Here is a 20,273-nt window from a genome sequence, read left to right as displayed (position 1 = left end):
AGTAGAGTAAGAAAAGTAGAATGCGGGGCCGGGCGGTGGCGCTAGAGGTAAGGTGCCTGCCTTGCCTGAGCTAGCCTAGGACAGACCGAGGTTCGATCCCCCGGCGTCCCATATGGTCCCCCAAGCCAGGAGCGACTTCTGAGTGCATAGCCAGGAGTAACCCCTGAGCGTCACCGGGTGTGGCCCAAAAACAAAAACAAAAAAAACAAAAAAAAAAAAAAGAAAAGTAGAATGCCTGTCTCAAATACAGGCAGTGTGGGGGTGGGGGAGGGAGATTGGGGACATTGGTGATGGAAATGTTGCACTGGTGAAGTGGGGTGTTCTTTTTATGACTAAAACCCAACTACAAACATGTTTGTAATCAAGGTGCTTAAATAAAGATAATATTAAAAACAAAACAAAATATGTGGATTTATATTTCCAGTTATAGTATTTATACAGTGAGCATTGTAATCACATGCCATCATCCCCAAAACACACTGTCATATACAGTTCTTCCGTTTGACAGAATAGTGAGAGAGACACGTCAGCAGCTTAGAACTTTCCACACAAAAGCTGCTCTATCAGGGACAGATTGCAGACCATTTCCAAGGACCAGACATGCATCTTCCAGGACCTGTGGAACAGGTCGAAGGGCATGCTTGCACTTTCTGGATAAGGGGAGCCCCTTCATCACTGGTTCTTACTTGGTGGGAGAGCCTCGTCCACCCGCTGGTACCGGCTGACATCTTGGCGCACTGAGGGCAGAGACCGCAGTGGCTGATGACCATTGGCCTGAGAACCTAAAATCAAAGAGAAAAGGTTACCCTAGTCCTACTGTCTCCTTTGTTCAGTTTCTAGAGTAATAATAATGATGATGATGATGATAACAACAACAACAGCCTAACATAAACCTGGAACTTCTCTTTACTCTCATTTACCATATTAGACTGAGAAACCAAAATTAGTGCATGATGAATGCTGAGCGTGAAACTAGACGAGAGGAGAGATGCCCCTTTCCATTTTCATTCTTTGTTCTTGCTGACTGTCCTGGTCATGCATAAATTTAGGGGGACTTAATGGTCACAGGATCAAATGCACACCAAAACACACACATAGGATACATAGGAAAGGTAAGAAGAGGAAAGACTTTAGGTAGGAAGGTTCATCACAAAGCAAATCATTCATATTTCTTGGTGTTTGCTATTTAGACACAAAATTATTATAGACTTTTGAATCTGCATCTATTATGTATATATATAGAATGTATAATAAGGCAGTTTAAAGGAATCCTTCTACCAAGTCACCTTCACTGACAATCTCCTTTAGGAGTAAATTTGCATCCTCAAACACAGAATCAGCTTGTCCTTCAATTGCCAGAAAGCATCGCCCAGCTTAGTCACCAATTCTTACATTCCAGAACACAAAAATATCACACTGAATGGAAAGCACATTTGACCCTTCCATGTGGCACATTTTATACCTGGAAGAAGGTAACTAGACAGCTCTGACAACCTTTCCCCCAAACTCTCGACATAACCCGGACTGGACTGTTTGGTTCTATATCTAGAAACTAGAATCTAACTCTGAAGGCTGCTACCGTATTTTTCCGGCATATGAAATGACTTTTGAAACAAAAAAAAAGTCAACCGATCGATCGGGTGTCGTCTTATACGCCGAGTATATCCCAAAAAATGTTTCAATATGCCGCTAAATGAAACAAACAAACAAAAAAATCAGGCTGCAAAGTTTCCAAATCTCTTTCTTGGGGGCTCCATAACAGTACTCAGGAGATCTGGGGGCCACTTCTGGCAAAACCCAGCTAACCGTGTTGGTGGTTCAATGCTAGGGTCCGAAGATGGGGTGTTGTTTGGTTCATGTAGTGGGGGAGATTAACTGATCACTAACAGGGAATTGCAAGAAAAGGTGCCTATGATAAGGGACCAATCACTGCAAGAGTGCTCGGGCCGCCTCTCTAACTCAGCCAATCCAAGCAGGCTTTTTATGCATGCAAATTAGACAGTGTTCTGGACCCGAATCTACACTGTCAAAAGCCTGCTCAGATTGGCCAGAGTCAGAGAGGAAGTCTATTACAGTATAACCTTTGAACCTTTGCTTGTTGTGATTGGCTCACTGTGGTACATACAGTTCCATATAACCTAAACCTATGTTTTAACTGCAAAATTAGGGGGTCGTCTATATGCCCAGTCGTCTTATACGCCAGAAAATACGGTATTTCAGAGGTAATACATAGTCTGATTCATTTCGATGATGAGATATTCAGGGGCAATAAAAAAATTTAAAAAAAAAATAAAAACCAAACCCTTGATTGCAGCTGAGACTGGAATATCAACCACAGACCTCTGGGCAGGGAGTTCTGAGCTCAGGGCCCTGCGGCTGTCAAGTCCTACCTCCAGTGGCACCCTCTTCCTCCTGCGCAGTGGCCCCTTCACAAGCCCCTTGGGCCTCCCCAGTGTCTTCCTCCTCCTGGGGCTGAGTCTCAGCGGCAGCGGCAGCAGCAGCAGCAGTGGCAGCAGGGGCAGTGGCAGTGGCACCCTCCAGGCTGCCCCTTCTCTGCCAGACGTCCCCCAACTCCTCCTGCTCAGGCACTGAGCTTGACTCTGTCCCAGGCTCTTCTTCCTCTCCCAGGGGCATCTGCACCGCAGGTAAGGAGCCAGGAGTGCAAAGAGAGTCCTGAGACCCTGGGGCAGGCTCGCTGCTGGGGGGCTCGGGGGCTGCACAGGCTCCTTCCTCCTCCTCCTGGGAAGAGAAGGCCGGAGTCTCGGGGAACCGGGCACTCTCCATGGAAGAGCAGCGGGTCTCCACCGATGACAGCTGCGTGGTGACACTCTCATTGCATGAACTGTCGGCCCCTTCCAGGTCACTCTCGCCCTCGGGCCTAGTGCTGGCCTCACTCACGCTCTCTGTCCGGGCAGGGTCACTGGGCTCTGTTTCTGAGGACACCTGGGAAGGCTCAGAACCTTGGTCCATGGACTCTGTCTCACTGGTGGCCCTTCTGCTGCCCCCCGACGTGTCCGAGGTTCCTGTGTCCGCCCCACTGGTGGGTTGTTCCACCTCCTGACAGCTGCCCACCTCTGCACTGGCCTGGCCGGTGCTCGGTTGACACTCTGGATCCTGTTCACCTTCCCCTGAGGCCGAGGCAGGTGGTAGGGAGCCCTCTGCAAGATCTGGGGGATTTTCGGGCTTCTCCTCGAAAGAGGTGGCTTCATTGAGGGAGGTGGCTTCTTCCATCTCCACAGTGTTGTCTTCTGGCTTCAACTGGGATGTCAGGCTCCCGTCGTCCGCTCTCGAGGCCCTGCTGGACATGATCAAGCCTCCGTCTTCCTCCAAGGAAGATGTGTAGCCCAGGTCTTGCTGGAACTCATGGTCCTCTTCATCGGAGTCAATGTGCAGCATAGCATTGAGTCTGGTGTCCGTGGGGAAACTACTCCTGAGTTTTGGGGAGGCACCCATGGACCTTTCGGAGCAGGGAGCTGGCCCCGGCCTGGAGCAGCGGCCGCCGTGGTCAATGGCATCTAAATAATCATTGAGGGAATCCTGGCGCCCTCGGGGAGGTGAGGTCCTGGACGAAGTGGAGGTCAGCTCCTCGGTGTCCATTTCCAGAGTAGAGCTAGTCCTGAAAGAATGTTTGGGGGTGACCTCTGCAGCGCTGTCCTCAGAAACGGGGCCGTTGGCACACAAAGGACCATCGTGATGGCCCCCTGGCATGTCTTCCTCATCTGAAGGACTCCCCAGGTCTCCATTCACAGAATTAACTCCAAGAATGGTGCCTACAGCTTCAGGAGATGCATCTGCAGGAGAAAAGAGCTTTTAAAAAACCAAGGAGGCATAAGGAATTAACTTTTAATGTCCTATAGTTGAAAGACTTAACTCTGATCACAGAAGCTTTTTTGTTTTGTTTTATTTTTATTTATTTATTTGTTTGTTTGTTTATTTATTTATTTTACGGACTATACCTGGAGACACTCAGCAGATACTCCTGGCTCTGTGCTCAGAAATCACTCCTGGCAGGCTCAGGAGACCATATAGGATGGCAGGGATCGAACTCAAGCTAGCTGCAAGCAAGACAAATGCCCTACCCAAATGCTCCAACTCAGAGGCTCTTTAGTGTATGATAACTCACTAAGACTCAACGCTGATTCCTTCCTACATGATACAGTGATGTTCAGGTTAATGTAGGAGGCAGGCGTGTCTACGCCTGCCAGAAATTCTATTCGCAAGTGCAGTCTTATGTATATGGGGATTTTGCTAGACTCTCCTAGCTGCATAGAAACTGTCATCAGTTAATCAGTGACAGTGCTTTTATTTTCAGAGCAGGACACATTAAATTCTATTCAAATGCAAACTGACAATTATGTGAGACATGACCTGTTTTTCCTATGGAGCTAGAGGTATCTGGATGACTCACCTTCATGCACAGAGGATGTAACCTCCACTTTAAATTGGAGGTACCCACTCACATGGTCCGCAGGAAGCCTTCTGCCAAGGTTGTAGCTGAGCATTTGATCACTGCAAGAGGAAAAAGGATTCTTTCATCTTTACGACATGGGTATCAATCTTTGTCTTCTTCCAGTCTACCTCCCACCCAATCCTATATACTCACTCTTCCTAATACATTCAGACTCAGAAAAAATGAAACTCTAAGAGGTGGGGTGCAATCAAAAGACAGAGGAGGCTCAGAGATAGTAGTGAGGGATAATGGTGCATGGGTGGTGGGAAGAATAAAACAACATATTTTCACAGTTACTTTGAAAATAATGCCTGAAGCATATACCTTGATAAAAACCTAATGCACCTCAATTAAAAAAAAACTCTTCTGAGCAAATATTAAAAAAAATTTAATAAAATCTCAATGCCATTTGGAATCCTATGTGGGATCATTCATTTGCAACATATACACTTATAAACCCAGGGAAAATGTAAAAAATATTATTTTTCTGTTATGCAAGGAATCAAACCCATGCAAGGCAATCACTCAGCTCTATTTCTCTACCTAAGAGTAAATTTTACAAAAAAAATTGCTAGAAAAATTTAAAATGAATACAGCTATTATTTCACATATATTTATAAATATATAAAAACCTCTGATTTGTTTCCTTACTGCTAAGTAAGACCAGGGTAAGAGTCATCGAGTAGTTGTGAAAAGGCTTAAATTTTAGATAATTTCTGACTCTGGCAGGTCTGCTGTGCTCTATAGAAGGAGGAAAGAGGAGGTAAGAAAGAGAGAGAGACAGACAGACAGACAGAGAGAGACAGACAGAGAGAGACAGAGAGACAGAGACAGAGACAGAGACAGAGACAGAGACAGAGAGACAGAGAGAAGCATGAAATAGCTGCAGGTCACTTGAGTTGGAGGAGAGGATCACTGAATGTCTCCTTCATCAGCTATGAAGCAGGCTGATGTTTTCACCTGGAAGAAAGACTGCACCAGTTTGGCTTCACTGAAATTGTCATGGGCTGCTAAGCCACACTAGTTAGAGAAGTGAGAGGGACTGTAGTCATAGTATCCTGAGCTACACTAGGAGACTTTTAGAGGAGATCAAGAACTTGGTCCCAGATTCAGGCAACTAGCCAGGTCAATGATGGTTCTTTTTCTAATCCTATTTGCTTATTAAAGTCAAGAGAAACAATAAAAAGTATACCATTTTCTCCTATTCAAGCAACTTTCATGATGATTTTTCATAAGATCATAACCAGAGGAGTAAGCAAAATCTTATTATCTTTGTTCTCACACTGCCCTCTAGTGGTGACTAGGGAAGGAAAAACCCAAGGTCCTACCTAGAAACCAGCACTGAGTAGTTTGGAGCCTCTGGGCAACTCCTTGAAGTGCATAACCTGCATAAGGTTGTTTGTTCTCTGCCTCTACCATTCAATTCAAAATAGATGTTATCAATGTAAAAGAAAACACTTTAATGTAAAGGACAAGTTCTATTCAGATCACTCTCTAAAGTCTGATTCAGAATTTAAAACAAGGAGACTATTTTATCTCTGACTTTCCTAGTAATGATCTAGTATTTTTTTTTTCTGAACTATGCTTTTAAGTGTTTTCTTCCCCTTCAGTAACACTATTGCAATCCAGTGTCTTAAAATAAAAAATAAAAGAAAAGAGAAAATATTTAAAATATCTGCAATAGAGGCAGGGAGGGGAGAGGGCAGGAGGGAGGGCAGGAGGGAAACTGGGGGCACCGGTGGTGGGAAATGTGCACTGAGTGTACAAGGAGTGTATTGAAGTGCACCAGAAGACTTACTGAAGGAACCAAGAACTCGGTCATTGTGCGACAATGGACACTGTGTGAAATTCAATTATGAATCTCATGTGTATCTCATGGTCTCATGGTGGTTCAATTAAATAATTTGTTTTATTTAAAATTTCAAATATTTCCTTTCTCTAAATTAAGTGCTGTGTCTGATGTAAGCTTTTTTAATATAAATATCAAATCTTTATTTAAGTGCAATAATTACATTACATAATTTATTATTACATAATTTGTAATTATGTAGTTTGGTTTCAGTCATAAAGAGAACACCCTCCTTCACCAATGCAACCTTCCCACCACCTGTGCCCTCTTCTCACGACCCCCAACCCTGCCTGTATTTAGACAGGCATTCTACTTTTCTCACTCATTAACATTTTCATGCTATTTGTTAGTGTAGTTATTTCACTAACAGCATGAGCTTCATATTGTGAGCCAGTCTTTCTAGCCTTAAACTCTAATGTTATTGGCCTTATTATATAATGTCATTAATTTTTTAAACCCATAGAGGATTGAGACTATTCTGTCTATCTCCCTCTGACTTATTTCACTCAGCATAATAGATTTCATGTACATCCATGTATAGAAAAATTTCATAACTTCATCTCTCCTGACAGCTGCATAATATTCCATTGTGTATATGTATCACAGTTTCTTTAGCCATTCATCTGTAGAAGGGCATCTTAAAGGTATCTCTTTCCTTCCTTCAGAGGAAACTGTGGCAAATGGAACAAGGAACTCGTCCCATTGTAGACAACTACTATATACAGGAGGTTCAAATGACAGTTATACTATAACCTCATTTAGGTACATTTTCAGTGATCTTCAGATGCTTTCAGTACTTGTATGTACATTACTAGTAAGAATTTACTCATGCTCTACCTTGAAGTAACTGTTATCATTTATTTTCTTAGTTAAAGGGTTATTAAACATGAGTCTTGTAAAGAGATATAAACACTTGTAACTTAGATATTATAATTATGTTAGATATGTTTATATATCATACACTTATAATGATTCTATTCTACATAATATCTCTTCGCCTCACCACAGTCTTCTCAGCACATGGTCTTCTAATGTCCTCTAATGCATGAACTTAGTAGTAAATTACATGGATGTATATTGTAGAATTTCAACATTATAATTCCTTCTTTACCACTTTGGAAATTCTGCTTTGGTCTAATAACAGCTTCCTATTTGTTGTTGTTATTATTATTATTATTATTATTATTATTATTATTAAAAAATAAATTGATAAATTGATTTTTATCCTGGGACAGTAAGAATAAAGAGTTAGTACTGATGTTTTTTATTAAAGTGTTGGATTGTTGGCGCCGGAGAGATAGCATGGAGGTAAGGCATTTGCCTTGCATGCAGAAGGTCAGTGGTTCCAATCCCGGCATCCCATATGGTCCCTGAGCCTGCCAGCAGCGATTTCTGAGCATAGAGCCAGGAGTACCCCCAAGCATTACTGGGTGTGACCCAAAAACAAAAATAAGTGTTGGATTGTAGCAAAGCAATAAATGTTTTGAAGAAATTAAAAGAAATTTATATCCTTATAACAAAACATGGGTCTGTTTTGCTGACAATCTTAAAATGCTCAATGTGGGATTTCAATAAGTCTATAGATGAACATAGAAATACACACATATTTGTTGAATATATTAATTATCAAATGAAGTGAAACTCTTGGGGGAAAAGAATTTTAACAGCTGTTAGTTTCATTTATTAACCAAACTGATAATTGGCAGTTAAGTATTCCACCTGGGAGAAATCATTTAGGGGTTCCCAAATCAGGGGCCAGAGTGTCAGCACAATGGCTAAGATTATAACACATTATTATGAAGAATAAGTGCCAATGAACTCTTAATACCTACAAGTTTTTCTCATTAATATAATCAAAAGAAATTGACAGAACATGGGAAAACAATGTGTTGTTTGGAAAGAATGAAAGTTACTATGAAAAATGTCACACTCAAACAAATATTGGAAAAAATGTCTGCAGGAAGAAGATCTCACTCCAATAAAGTTCCAGAAAAAGCAAATACTGTTGTCAAATGTCAACTGAGGGAGTTGCCATAAGAAATGAAAATCTGGCATTATGTAAGATATATAAAACTACTTGATAGAAAATGGTAATCAGATCACCAATATTTATTAGATATTAACTGCTAATAAAGAAATATTTTGTATCAGTTGTATCTAATAAAGAAGATCCCTCAGAATCTGTATCAGGCATAATGCTTTTTATGTATTTATATAGGAGCATTTCATAATCATAACTTATTATTCATTCTGAATTTTCTTTCGGTACACAAGAATCCATGATATACAATTGCCTAGATATCCAGTTCCATAAAGAATTTAATAAAAGACCTGCAAGTAACAATGGTTTGACACAGTGACCATTTTTTCTTGATCACTTATTAAGGTATATAAATTGGCACTTTTACCAGTGTCATATAAATTATATAATTAAAACTATATGTTAAATAGTATATTCCCATGGTTAACCTTTACCCTTTGAAAAATTGACTTTTGTAAACAAGAAAAGAGTTTTTTAAAATCTCTCCAAGAATATATTTCCTAGATGTAATAATGGCTATTCTAAAAAATTACGCTGAATTCCCAGCTTAAGTCAGACAATCCACACTGAAAATTCCAACATTGTATTCCTACTTCACATAGGCAGTTCAAGCACTGAATCTATTGCCTTTGCTGACCTGAGAAATAAAATCCACCAGTCTCCTGGCTTCAGATTATGGAGGAGCAATAAAGATGACCTCTCTAGAAGCTTACTTTTCAGATGAGAAAAATAATGCCAAATGAACATCAAAACAGAGCAGTCAATTTGCTCCAGAGTAAAGGTGAAAAATTGACCTTCTTCAACTAATTAGAGTGAAAGATATTTCTTCTTAAAGTATGTGCCGGTGAAGCATGGATTTGTGAGCAGACTGGGCAGAACTCAAATCCACGCCCCAGTACTTGCTTGCTAGTCTCCTAGTCCTCAATTCTAAACTGAGATATTTTCTTGCCATAGAGGCTGAGCTGAGCTGATGTGTGTAAGGTATCTGTGCTAACTTTCAGCTTTATCTGTTTATGATTACCTCTACTCTGACTGGGAATCTGAGACAATACAATTCCTACCACTACTTCTTATACTGTTACTCCTGCTGCCACTACTCTTGCTACTCTCACTCTTAGTATTGCTACTCCCCCTCCTCCTCTGCCTCCTCACTACTCCTACATCTAGTCTTATCTCTGTATGATCACCGCCTTCTCTTACAATTAAGACACATCCAAAAATGTCTCCTTTGTGCTTACCTGAAAGCATTTGTGTTATTGAGTTTGCTGCTACTTACCATGTAAAAAAAAACAAACAAACAAACAAAAAAAACACCATTTATAATAAGCAATGGAGGCATATTATGATTTCTAAACTTTATTCACAAATTTCCAAGAAAAGCTCATACAAAGAAAAAAAGCATCAAAGGACATTTTAATGAGTCCCAATGAGCATATATATCAGTTGCCTAAAGTGGATGTATAAGCCCAGTTGCTCTGCTATAGCATCTCCTTAGAGTTGAGATTTTGTTTTAATGGTCCTTAAAAAAGAGGAACATTTTTTGGCAAATAGCACAATCTCTATATGGGAATATAGAGACTACTATCAGCCATCCTTGGTTGATTAGGTAATCTGCCTGCACAAGTCTTGTTACTCTTGGGGACACAAGGACAACACCAGGTGGACCTCAAGGAACCATGTGATAGCTAGGACCTCTGCACCTCTACACACAAGCCATGTCCCCTAGCCCCTGGGGAAAGGCTTTTAAGGTGAGATTTTAATTAACTGAAAAAATAAAAGTAAGCACTATGACATTTGATGCTAAAATGCCAATGACAGGTACATCTTAAAAAAAGATAGATAGCAAGAGGGAAAAAGAATAGAACGGAAAAAAGTACTTTTCGTCCTTGACCTTTTAATGAATTATAAGAACACTTTTAATTGATTTTAAATGAATTAAGTAAACACTTGTTATTGGGAAGAAAAGTCTGAGATTTCAAAGATTTCAGTGGTTTTTGCCCAAACTAATTGGGACAGGGTTCTAGAAATAAGGGCTGATTACCCGATGGCTTGTCGCTCCAGCAGTCGCTGGACTGGGATGGTCAGTTTCCCCAGGAAACGCTTGATAATAGGACGACTCTTGGCAAATTTGTCTTTAATTTCAATTTCTAAAACATCCGTAAGCAGCGCAAAAAAGGAGTATTTCTGAAATATAAACAGATAGCATGTTGAGAAAAGAAAGTGAGGTTGCTTCTTTGGATCAATAGAGAAAATCCTAATTACATAAGGTCCGTGCCAAAAACATGTACTATTACTAATAATCCATTATTCACTTGGAATCCTTACAATGACTAAAACAAAACTTAAAAGCTGTAGTCAAATGTCTATATAAAGAAGAACGTCTCTGATCATTCAGAAATTCCTGGTTGGCAGATTACGGAGACACTAATCAAACACTAAATTATGCATGAAACCATTAGTCTATTAATTTTATCTTAACTCTGAAATATGATGATTCCTCATTACAGGATGGTTGAGAATGAGAATTAACTATGTCTGTATTTGATCAACAGCAATTTTAAATTCCTAAGCCCTTGGGATTTTAACATTAAATATAATTGGTTCGAATAGTCCTTTACTTAGTGTTTAGAGTAGAAACCAAGTATGAAATATTAAAGCATCCCTGATAAGTACTACAATAAAGCAATTTTTTATTTTTTATTTTTATACTATGTATTTCCTCTAATAAGGAGATTCTAAGAACTCAATAACAGGGATTAATAACAGCAATTAAAACAACTTTTCTCACAAAGGACCTGGGTTCCATTCCTGATACTACATAGGGTCCCTGAGCCCTGCCAAGAGTGATTACCTGAGCAGAGGTGGAAGTAAACCATTTTTTTTTGCATAATTTTTTTTTATTTAAACACCTTGATTACATACATGATTGTGTTTGGGTTTCAGTCATAAAAGGAACACCACCCATCACCAGTGCAACATTCCCATCACCCAAGTCCCATATCTCCCTCCTCCCCACCCAACCCCCGCCTGTACCCTAAACAGGCTCTACATTTCCCTCATACATTCTCAATATTAGGACAGTTCAAAATGTAGTTATTTCTCTAACTAAACTCATCACTCTTTGTGGTGAGATTCCTGAGGTGAGCTGGAACTTCCAGCTCTTTTCTCTTTTGTGTCTGAAAATTATTATTACAAGGGTGTCTTTCATTTTTCTTAAAACCCATAGATGAGTGAGACCATTCTGCGTTTTTCTCTCTCTCTCTGACTTATTTTACTCAGCATAATAGATTCCATGTACATCCATGTATAGGAAAATTTCATGACTTCATCTCTCCTGACAGCTGCATAATATTCCATTGTGTATATGTACCACAGTTTCTTTAGCCATTCGTCTGTTGAAGGGCATCTTGGTTGTTTCCAGAGTCTTGCTATGGTAAATAGAGCTGCAATGAATATAGGTGTAAGGAAGGGGTTTTTGTATTGTATTTTTGTGTTCCTAGGGTATATTCCTAGGAGTGGTATAGCTGGATTGTATGGGAGCTCGATTTCCAGTTTTTGGAGGAATCTCCATATCGCTTTCCATAAAGGTTGAACTAGACAGCATTCCCACCAGCAGTGGATAAGAGTTCCTTTCTCTCCACATCCCCGCCAACACTGTTTATTCTCATTCTTTGTGATGTGTGCCATTCTCTGGGGTGTGAGGTGGTATCTCATCGTTGTTTTGATTTGCATCTCCCTGATGATTAGTGATGTGGAACATTTTTTCATGTGTCTTTTGGCCATGTGTATTTCTTCTTTGTCAAAGTGTCTGTTCATTTCTTCTCCCCATTTTTTGATGGGGTTAGATGTTTTTTTCTTGTAAAGTTCTGTCAGTGCCTTGTATATTTTGGAGATTAGCCCCTTATCTGATGGGTATTGGGTGAATAGTTTCTCCCACTCAGTGGGTGGCTCTTGTATCCTGGGCACTATTTCCTTTGAGGTGCAGAAGCTTCTCAGCTTAATATATTCCCATCTGTTAATCTCTGCTTTCACTTGCTTGGAGAGTGCAGTTTCCTCCTTGAAGATGCCTGTAATGTCCTGGAGTGTTTTGCCTATGTGCTGTTCTATATATCTTATGGTTTTGGGGCTGATATCGAGGTCTTTAATCCATTTGGATTTTACCTTTGTACATGATGTTAGCTGGGGGTCTAAGTTTAATTTTTTGCAAGTGGCTATCCAATTGTGCCAACACCACTTGTTGAAGAGGCTTTCCCTGCTCCATTTAGGATTTCCTGCTCCTTTATCAAAAATTAGATGGTTGTATCTCTGGGGAACATTTTCTGAGTATTCAAGCCTATTCCACTGATCTGAGGACCTATCCTTATTCCAATACCATGCTGTTTTGATAACTGTTGCTTTGTAGTACAGTTTAAAGTTGGGAAAAGTAATTCCTCCCATATTCTTTTTCCCAATGATTGCTTTAGCTATTCGAGGGTGTTTATTGTTCCAAATGAATTTCAAAAGTGTCTGATCCACTTCTTTGAAGAATGTCATGGGTATCTTTAGAGGGATGGCATTAAATCTGTATAATGCCTTGGGGAGTATTGACATTTTGATGATGTTAATCCTGCCAATCCATGAGCAGGGTATGCGTTTCCATTTCCGTGTGTCCTCTCTTATTTCTTGGAGCAGAGTTTTATAGTTTTCTTTGTATAGGTCCTTCACATATTTAGTCAAGTTGATTCCAAGATATTTGAGTTTGTGTGGCACTATTGTGAATGGGGTTGTTTTCTTAATGTCCATTTCATCCTTATTACTATTGGTATATAGAAAGGCCATTGATTTTTGTGTGTTAATTTTGTAGCCTGCCACCTTGCTATATGAGTCTATTGTTTCTAGAAGCTTTTTGATAGAGTCTTTAGGGTTTTCTAAGTAGAGTATCATGTCATCTGCAAACAGTGAGAGCTTGACTTCTTCCTTTCCTATCTGGATTCCCTTGATATCCTTTTCTTGCCTAATCGCTATAGCAAGTACTTCCAGTGCTATGTTGAATAGGAGTGGTGAGAGAGGACAGCCTTGTCTTGTGCCAGAATTTAGAGGGAAGGCTTTCAGTTTTTCTCCATTGAGGATAATATTTGCCACTGGCTTGTGGTAGATGGCCTTCACTATATTGAGAAAGGTTCCCTCCATTCCCATCTTGCTGAGAGTTTTGATCAAGAATGGGTGTTGGACCTTATCAAATGCTTTCTCTGCATCTATTGATATGATCATGTGGTTTTTATTTTTCTTGTTATTGATGTTGTGTATTATGTTGATAGATTTACGGATGTTAAACCAGCCTTGCATTCCTGGGATGAAACCTACTTGATCGTAGTGGATTTAATTGAGTTCTTTTTATTTAAGAATTTTAAAAATTACTTTATTTGAACACAGTGGCTTACAAAGTTGTACTCTATAGAGTTGGGGTTTTCCCCCCACAATTACAAAGTTCTTGATCGAGTTTTAGTCATAAAATGTCCAACCCTTCATCGTGAGCTGTAACTCCAAATTAAAAAAAAAAAAAAAACCCTCAATTTTATAATACAAACTCCCTCCTAAATCAAATTATGAAGGAAAAAAATAAAAATAAAAATAAATACCTTTGATTTATGAGTTAGCCCAAGAAATCAAGCCCTAGTTATTCCTGTAAAGGTCACAAAGTGGTGAGAGGCCCACTAGCCCCACCTACCCCCCAAAAGCTGTATCTCTGTGTGAGAAAGTCAGGGTTGACTTTGATTCAAGCTACAAAACAAGGAACTGCTGAGATGAGGGTCTGGAAGCAAATGTTGATGCAGGAAATAATCCACACAGTGAAAAGGTACAAGAATGGATTCAGGAAATTCAGCATTCATGCAAGGAATCCCACCATACAAGCCTTCTGCTCCTGAGAAGGAAAGCAGCTTAGTGGAGGAAGCTCAAAGAATGAGCAAAATAAAGCAATTTTTAAATGAAAATTACTGAATTGAAAATGAACACAGGGTCATTTCTTCTGGGTTAGAAAAACAAAAGTGACTCAGATAAGTGCTGTTGTATTGTTAAAAATGTCACTGTGTTGCATATAGAAAATAAATAACTTTTTGGGGAGGGTCTTTTTTTTCTTTGTGAGTCATACCAGGCGACACTCAGGGGTTACTCCGGGCTGTACACTCAGAAATAGCTTCTGGCAGGCTCAGGGGATTATAAAGGATGCAGGAATTCGAACCACGGTCTGTACTGGATCAGCTGCTCACAAGACAAATGCCCTAGCACTGTGCTATCTCTTCGGCCCCTCTTTTTTTCTTTTATAAATATTTCACATATAGTACTTAAAAAGTCTGGGAGTCAGACCAATAGTAAAGTGGTTAGGGCAAATGCCTTATACATAGCTGACCAGGTTTAAATCTCAGGTATCCTAGATGTTTTCTGAGCCTGCTATGAGTTATTCCTAAGCATAGAGCCAGAAGTAAACCCTGTGCACTGCTGGTGTGGCCCCTAAACCCAATATACTAAATAAAACCCCAAATAAATAAAATAAAATTCTCTTTTTAACAATGAATGAGAATCTCAAGATAAGGAAGCAACAGAACCTGGAACCTAACCTGAATCATTTTATTCTTGCCCCTGACTATATATATATATATATATATATATATATATATATATATAAAAATATATATATATATATATATATATATATATATATATATATATATATATGTAATGTAACTATGTGACTTGCATAGTGCTTGCATTAAACTCTGGGAGCACTAAATTTATTACATTATTACAAAGTTCTCCAAATGTTCATGGTGTTAAGAAATTTATGTAATGAAAAAAGCAATTCCTTAGAATAAGAAGATTGAGCTTAAGCACTAGCTTTTGCTTCTATAGAGATAATTACAAAAACACCCTTTAAGTTTCAATTTCTTTTCCATCAAAACGAAAAGATGATAAATTGCACCAGTTATGTAATTTTATCATGGGTGATATGTATGATTAATAATTTTATAAATATAAGTTAGGAAAATAAAGCTGCTGTCATTATCTTTACATATTTCATATATGCCTCTCCAAGAGCTATAAGGAGACCATTTTTAATTAACTACTATCCTTCAGTTATTTATTACTAGGTCATTCTAAGAAGTTTTAAAATCAGGTATACATAGGTAACTCACCCTTTTAAATAATCATAAGAACTAACTAGGAGAACTAACTAGCATTATGTAGTGTTGACAACTCTCAAATAGTCACATCTTATTCTAAAAATTCCTAAAAATAGTTTAGGAATTTAAAATTATCTCTAAAATTCCCTGAATTTTCTCTCTCTGCAATAGACTATTTTCTGCAACAGTGTGACACTGTTCTGTCATTAGATATTTAGGGAATGATTGTTTAGCCATATAACTCCTATGTTTATCAGAGTGAAATATGCTTCAGATACCTGAGATATGGAAGGAGCACTTATGTTTGTTCACTAGCTATAAGAAGTGATGTTTCGGGGCCGGTGAGGTGGCGCTAGAGGTAAGGTGTCTGCCTTGCGAACGCTAGCCAAGGAAGGACTGCGGTTTGATCCCCGGCGTCCCATATGGTCCCCCCAAACCAGGGGCAATTTCTGAGCACTTAGCCAGGAGTAACCACTGAGCATCAAACGGGTGTGACCCGAAAATCCAAAAAAAAAAAGAAGTGATGTTTCTTTGACTCTCATTCTTTGACTCTCAGTAGTTCTCATAAGAAAACCCTTAGCATGGGGCTGGAGCAGTGGCGCTAGAGGTAAGACATCTGCTTGCGAGCGCTAGCCAATGATGTACTGCGTTTCAATCCCCTGGCCTCCCATATGGTCCCCCCAAACCAGGAGCGATTTCTGAGCACATAGCCAGGAATAACCCCTGAGTGGTCAAATGGGTGTGGCCCCAAAACAAACAGCAACAAAAATAACAAAAACAAACAAACAAAAAAGAAAATAAAAGAAAGCCCTTGGCTTGATTTCACAGCTATCATGCATTAAGATGACTGACAACATTATGTAGCTGTGGGAAAGTCTAAAATACCATGGAAACAATCTGCCTTTGCTCAGAAGGACAGCACCTTGAGCTGTTCACTTCCTTTACCCCAATTCAGAAGTTTGTAAAATATCTACTCAAGCCCAGAGAGACAGAGTACTTTTTTATCTTGTGTTGTATCTAAGCAGAATCAAAATATCAATATCAATATTTTCAGTATAAAAGAATTCTTCTGCTTCAGGTGCCAAAAAGGTCTTCAAGACACGTTATGGTTCCTGTACTTACCTATATTTGAATACTGTCTTTACTAAGGAATTTATTGCATTTTTATGTAAAATTTTTAAATTTAAATGTATTTTTTTATTATTTAATCTTTTGATTTCCTTTCAGTTATGTACTCAAGGTGAAAGACTCACCTTATACCCTATATCCTGGCCTGGTACCTCCTTCTCATTAGCGCTTGTAACAAATCCCTAAGACACCTCAATGAGCTCTCTCATTGCCATAAATAGTTCAAGGAACCTTGTTCAGAGGAGAGAGGAGGATATGGCTGTCTTTGGACAGTCATGCAGAAGACCCTGGGAGGATACTCTTACCTCTCGGTGCCAAATTGGATTGGTGGTGTTACTGATGATCGTAGACCTTCTCTCCTGCCCATGATGGGCACATTTGGGAAAACTGCTCTTCTTCCCTGGCTGAATGGACATCTTCAGATAAGGGTCAGGATTGAAGAACATCCCTTTCTTTAGCCCAACTGCCCTAAGATCTTTCAAGAGAGAGACAGAGGGAGAGAGAAAGTAGGGTGACAGAAAAGAAGAAGGAGGAAAGAATCATATATTCTGATTAGAACAAGCAGCTCAAACTCATTTTTTCCTTAAATAACCACATCAGGGTCTCAAATAAAAAATGTGGTACAAAGGAGGGGCATTATAGGATGCATGCTGGGAACAAGGGTGGAGGGAGGACAACATTGGTGGTGGGAATGCCCCTGATTCAATGTCACTATGTACCTGAAATACTACTGTGAATGATTTGTAATCCACTTTGGTCAAAATAAAAATTATTAATATGAAAAATAAATGAAAAAAATAAAATAGGGGCCGAAGAGATAGCATGGAGGTAAGGCGTTTGCCTTTCATGCAGAAGGTTGGTGGTTTGAATTCCAGCATCCCATATGGTCCCCTGAGCTTGCCAGGAGCAATTTCTGAGCATGGAGCCAGGAGTAACCCCTGAGCAATGCCGGGTGTGACCCAAAAACCAAAAAAAAAAAAAAAAAAAAACCAAATAAATAAAATAAAATAAAATAAATGTGGTACAATAGTAGCATAGCTAAACACACTATCATCTATCTGTCTTATCTATGTGAGAATAAGAAACTTATTTATCATTGATAATAGAAGATGAGAAATTCTCAACCAGGGGACATATAGTTTCCTGTGGACCTCCAGAATTTTTCAAGGGGAAATTGGGAAAAATATATATATATAAACGGGGTGGTCCAAAGCATTGGGTCTGGGGAGCCAGTAGGTAGGAGGGGGAGGGAGAAAGTCTTCACAAATAAATAATGTATATTATTTATGTAATAAATAAATAAGGTCATAAGAGGGTCAGGATGACCATTGATGTAAAGTACATTAATGCGAGGGGATCACAGCATGAGACTGGGAGGCCAATCAACAGTACAGGGGTCATGGGAAGGAAGTTAGAAGGGGATGACCCTCAGAAAACAGTTGCGAAACACTGCAGTAGATAGGTCTCCTTACAGACAATGGCATAAAGCAAAATACTGTAGTCTAGCAAATGCTTTACCAACACCATATATATATATATATATGGGAAGGGAGAAAAAAGAGACAAAAACATTTGTGAAATGTAAAGGCTATCAATCACGTCAAAGATTTGTGCAATGTGGGGCCAGAGCAATATCACAGCATGTAGGGTGTTTGCTTTACAAATGGTCAACTTGAGTTTGATGCCCAGCATCCCATATGGTCACCCCTGAGCCTGCCAGGAGTAATTTCTGAGCACAGAGCCAGGAGTAATCTCTGAGTGCTACTGGGTGTGGCCTTTAAACAAAAACAAAAACAAAAGATTTGTGAAATGAGACTGTTAAAGTGTTACAGATATATAATGTCATAACTCCTGGCTGATTCATTTGTTTGGGGTTTTGAGGGGGCTTTTTGGGGGGTCATACCCAGCAGTGCTCAGGGATTACTCCTGGCTCTACACTCAGAAATCTCTCCTGGCAGGCTCAGGGGACCATATGGGATGCTGGGATTAGAACCACCATCCTTCTACATGCAAGGCAAACACTCTGCCTCCATGCTATCTCTTCGGCCCCTCATTTGTTTTTGATGTGCACGATGTGAGTGGCTGAAAGATCTAAAGAAAATCTGATTAGTGAAGAAATGGACACTTTTAAAGTGGTCATGTTAAGGGATATTTAAAAAGGTAGGAAATTGGGGCTTGGCAGGGAGATGGTACATGGTTGGGTTGCATGTATAGGTCTTCCTGAGCCTGTCCTTGGTATGACCCAGGATTTGTGGCCACCTGGAGCTGAAGAGCATCCAATTGCAGGCTGAGTTTCAGCTGTATGGCCCCATGGCTGAGAATTGCTGGAAGTGGTCCCTTGAGCACTGCTTAGAGCACCCGACAACTCCACAAATTAAAAGGTAATATAGTTAGCCCCTCTTGATATTTAACTTTTCTACAAATACTATGTGAATTAGGTAAAGATGGAGAACTAAGTGATCTTAAAAGCTTCTGGAAGCTTTGATAGCTTCTATATATCTCTGTATAGTTATGAACAGCCTATGAAGTTCCTCAATACTGTTTTAAATGTGAATTACGTATATGGCTTCAGAACCTTCAAAGATCATCAGATGAGTTAATCAATTGAATAATAGACTCTTTACAGAGACTCTAAATTACAAGGTCATAGTGCCATCCTATGCAAATTTATTCCTGAAGTACAAAGCGTTTCTTCAGACAGAACTGGCACTGGGATACCCTTAGAATCTTGATCTCCAGGGAACAATCTCTGAGAATATTCACCATCCCAAGAGCTGACAAGAGATTGCAGCCTAGATAAATGTGATAAAAATAGAACAGGGTTCTTTAATAACTCATAACTGGCACAGACACAAAAGAAAGGGCCTTTAATATGTCAAAAAGGATTGAAAAATTCAACCAAGAAGACCTTATGTGAAGAACACTGCATGGAATATAATAAGACCTTTGATATGAAAATCAATGGCAAACAGAAAAGATGAGTAAAAAACTGACCGGACACTTCAGAGAAGCTGCCACATTCTCATTAGTCTTCTAGCTCCCAATCCTGGCATTTCATAAAGCCTATACGTCATCAATTATTTATTCACTCGGCGTTTTACCATTGACTTAATAAATCTACCTGTTTTCCATTGGATTTATTTTAGAATGAAATAGCTCTAAAAGAAAAAGTCAGTTTCCATTGTCTTGCCTTCTTTATGTTCACGTTGGATTAAAACACAGTAGAATGTAAACTGACATTTAAAAAAAACTACTTTCGAACAAATAATTTTTTCAGTAATGAGTAACTTGTACAATAATAGGGCTGTCACAAGTTTGACAGAGCTAAATGTTCATGTCAGAAATTCATTTTATTAAAAAGCACTACTGGAACATTAAGACTCTGTGATAAAAGAGCTGGAAACTAAGCTTTTTCACAATGAGTAACTATAAAAATATTCATTAACAAGTATAAAAGACAACAGATTATGTGTAGCTCAATAATTCAACTTCCTTTATCCAACTCATTTTTGTTCTAGCTTCTCTTTTACCTTTCTATTTTTATTGTTCATTCCTTTGCTATGTAATATATCAAGGCTCAAAACTCTAAAGATATAACAGGTTAAATATTTTAAAGTCTTATTTGAATTGTATTAACAAACACAA

The 20,273-nt window shown here is 39.2% G+C and overlaps 1 protein-coding gene across 1 annotated transcript in view; it reads right to left on the bottom strand.

Annotated features, from left to right (window-relative positions):
• Positions 1 to 20,273, bottom strand: part of HECW2 (HECT, C2 and WW domain containing E3 ubiquitin protein ligase 2) — a 445,024-nt gene that overhangs the window by 131,674 nt on the left and 293,077 nt on the right. The window contains exons 6-10 of the mRNA XM_049773167.1: positions 16,934 to 17,103; positions 10,382 to 10,524; positions 4,409 to 4,509; positions 2,391 to 3,791; positions 687 to 782 (exon numbers count right to left, since the gene is read on the bottom strand). Of these exons, the coding sequence (XP_049629124.1) occupies positions 687 to 782; positions 2,391 to 3,791; positions 4,409 to 4,509; positions 10,382 to 10,524; positions 16,934 to 17,103 (1,911 nt within the window). The remainder of the gene's footprint in view (positions 1 to 686; positions 783 to 2,390; positions 3,792 to 4,408; positions 4,510 to 10,381; positions 10,525 to 16,933; positions 17,104 to 20,273) is intronic.

The sequence above is a fragment of the Suncus etruscus genome, chromosome 5 (assembly GCF_024139225.1).
Source record: "Suncus etruscus isolate mSunEtr1 chromosome 5, mSunEtr1.pri.cur, whole genome shotgun sequence".
Classification (NCBI taxonomy): domain Eukaryota; kingdom Metazoa; phylum Chordata; class Mammalia; order Eulipotyphla; family Soricidae; genus Suncus; species Suncus etruscus.
This window is presented reverse-complemented; position numbering and strand designations above follow the sequence as displayed.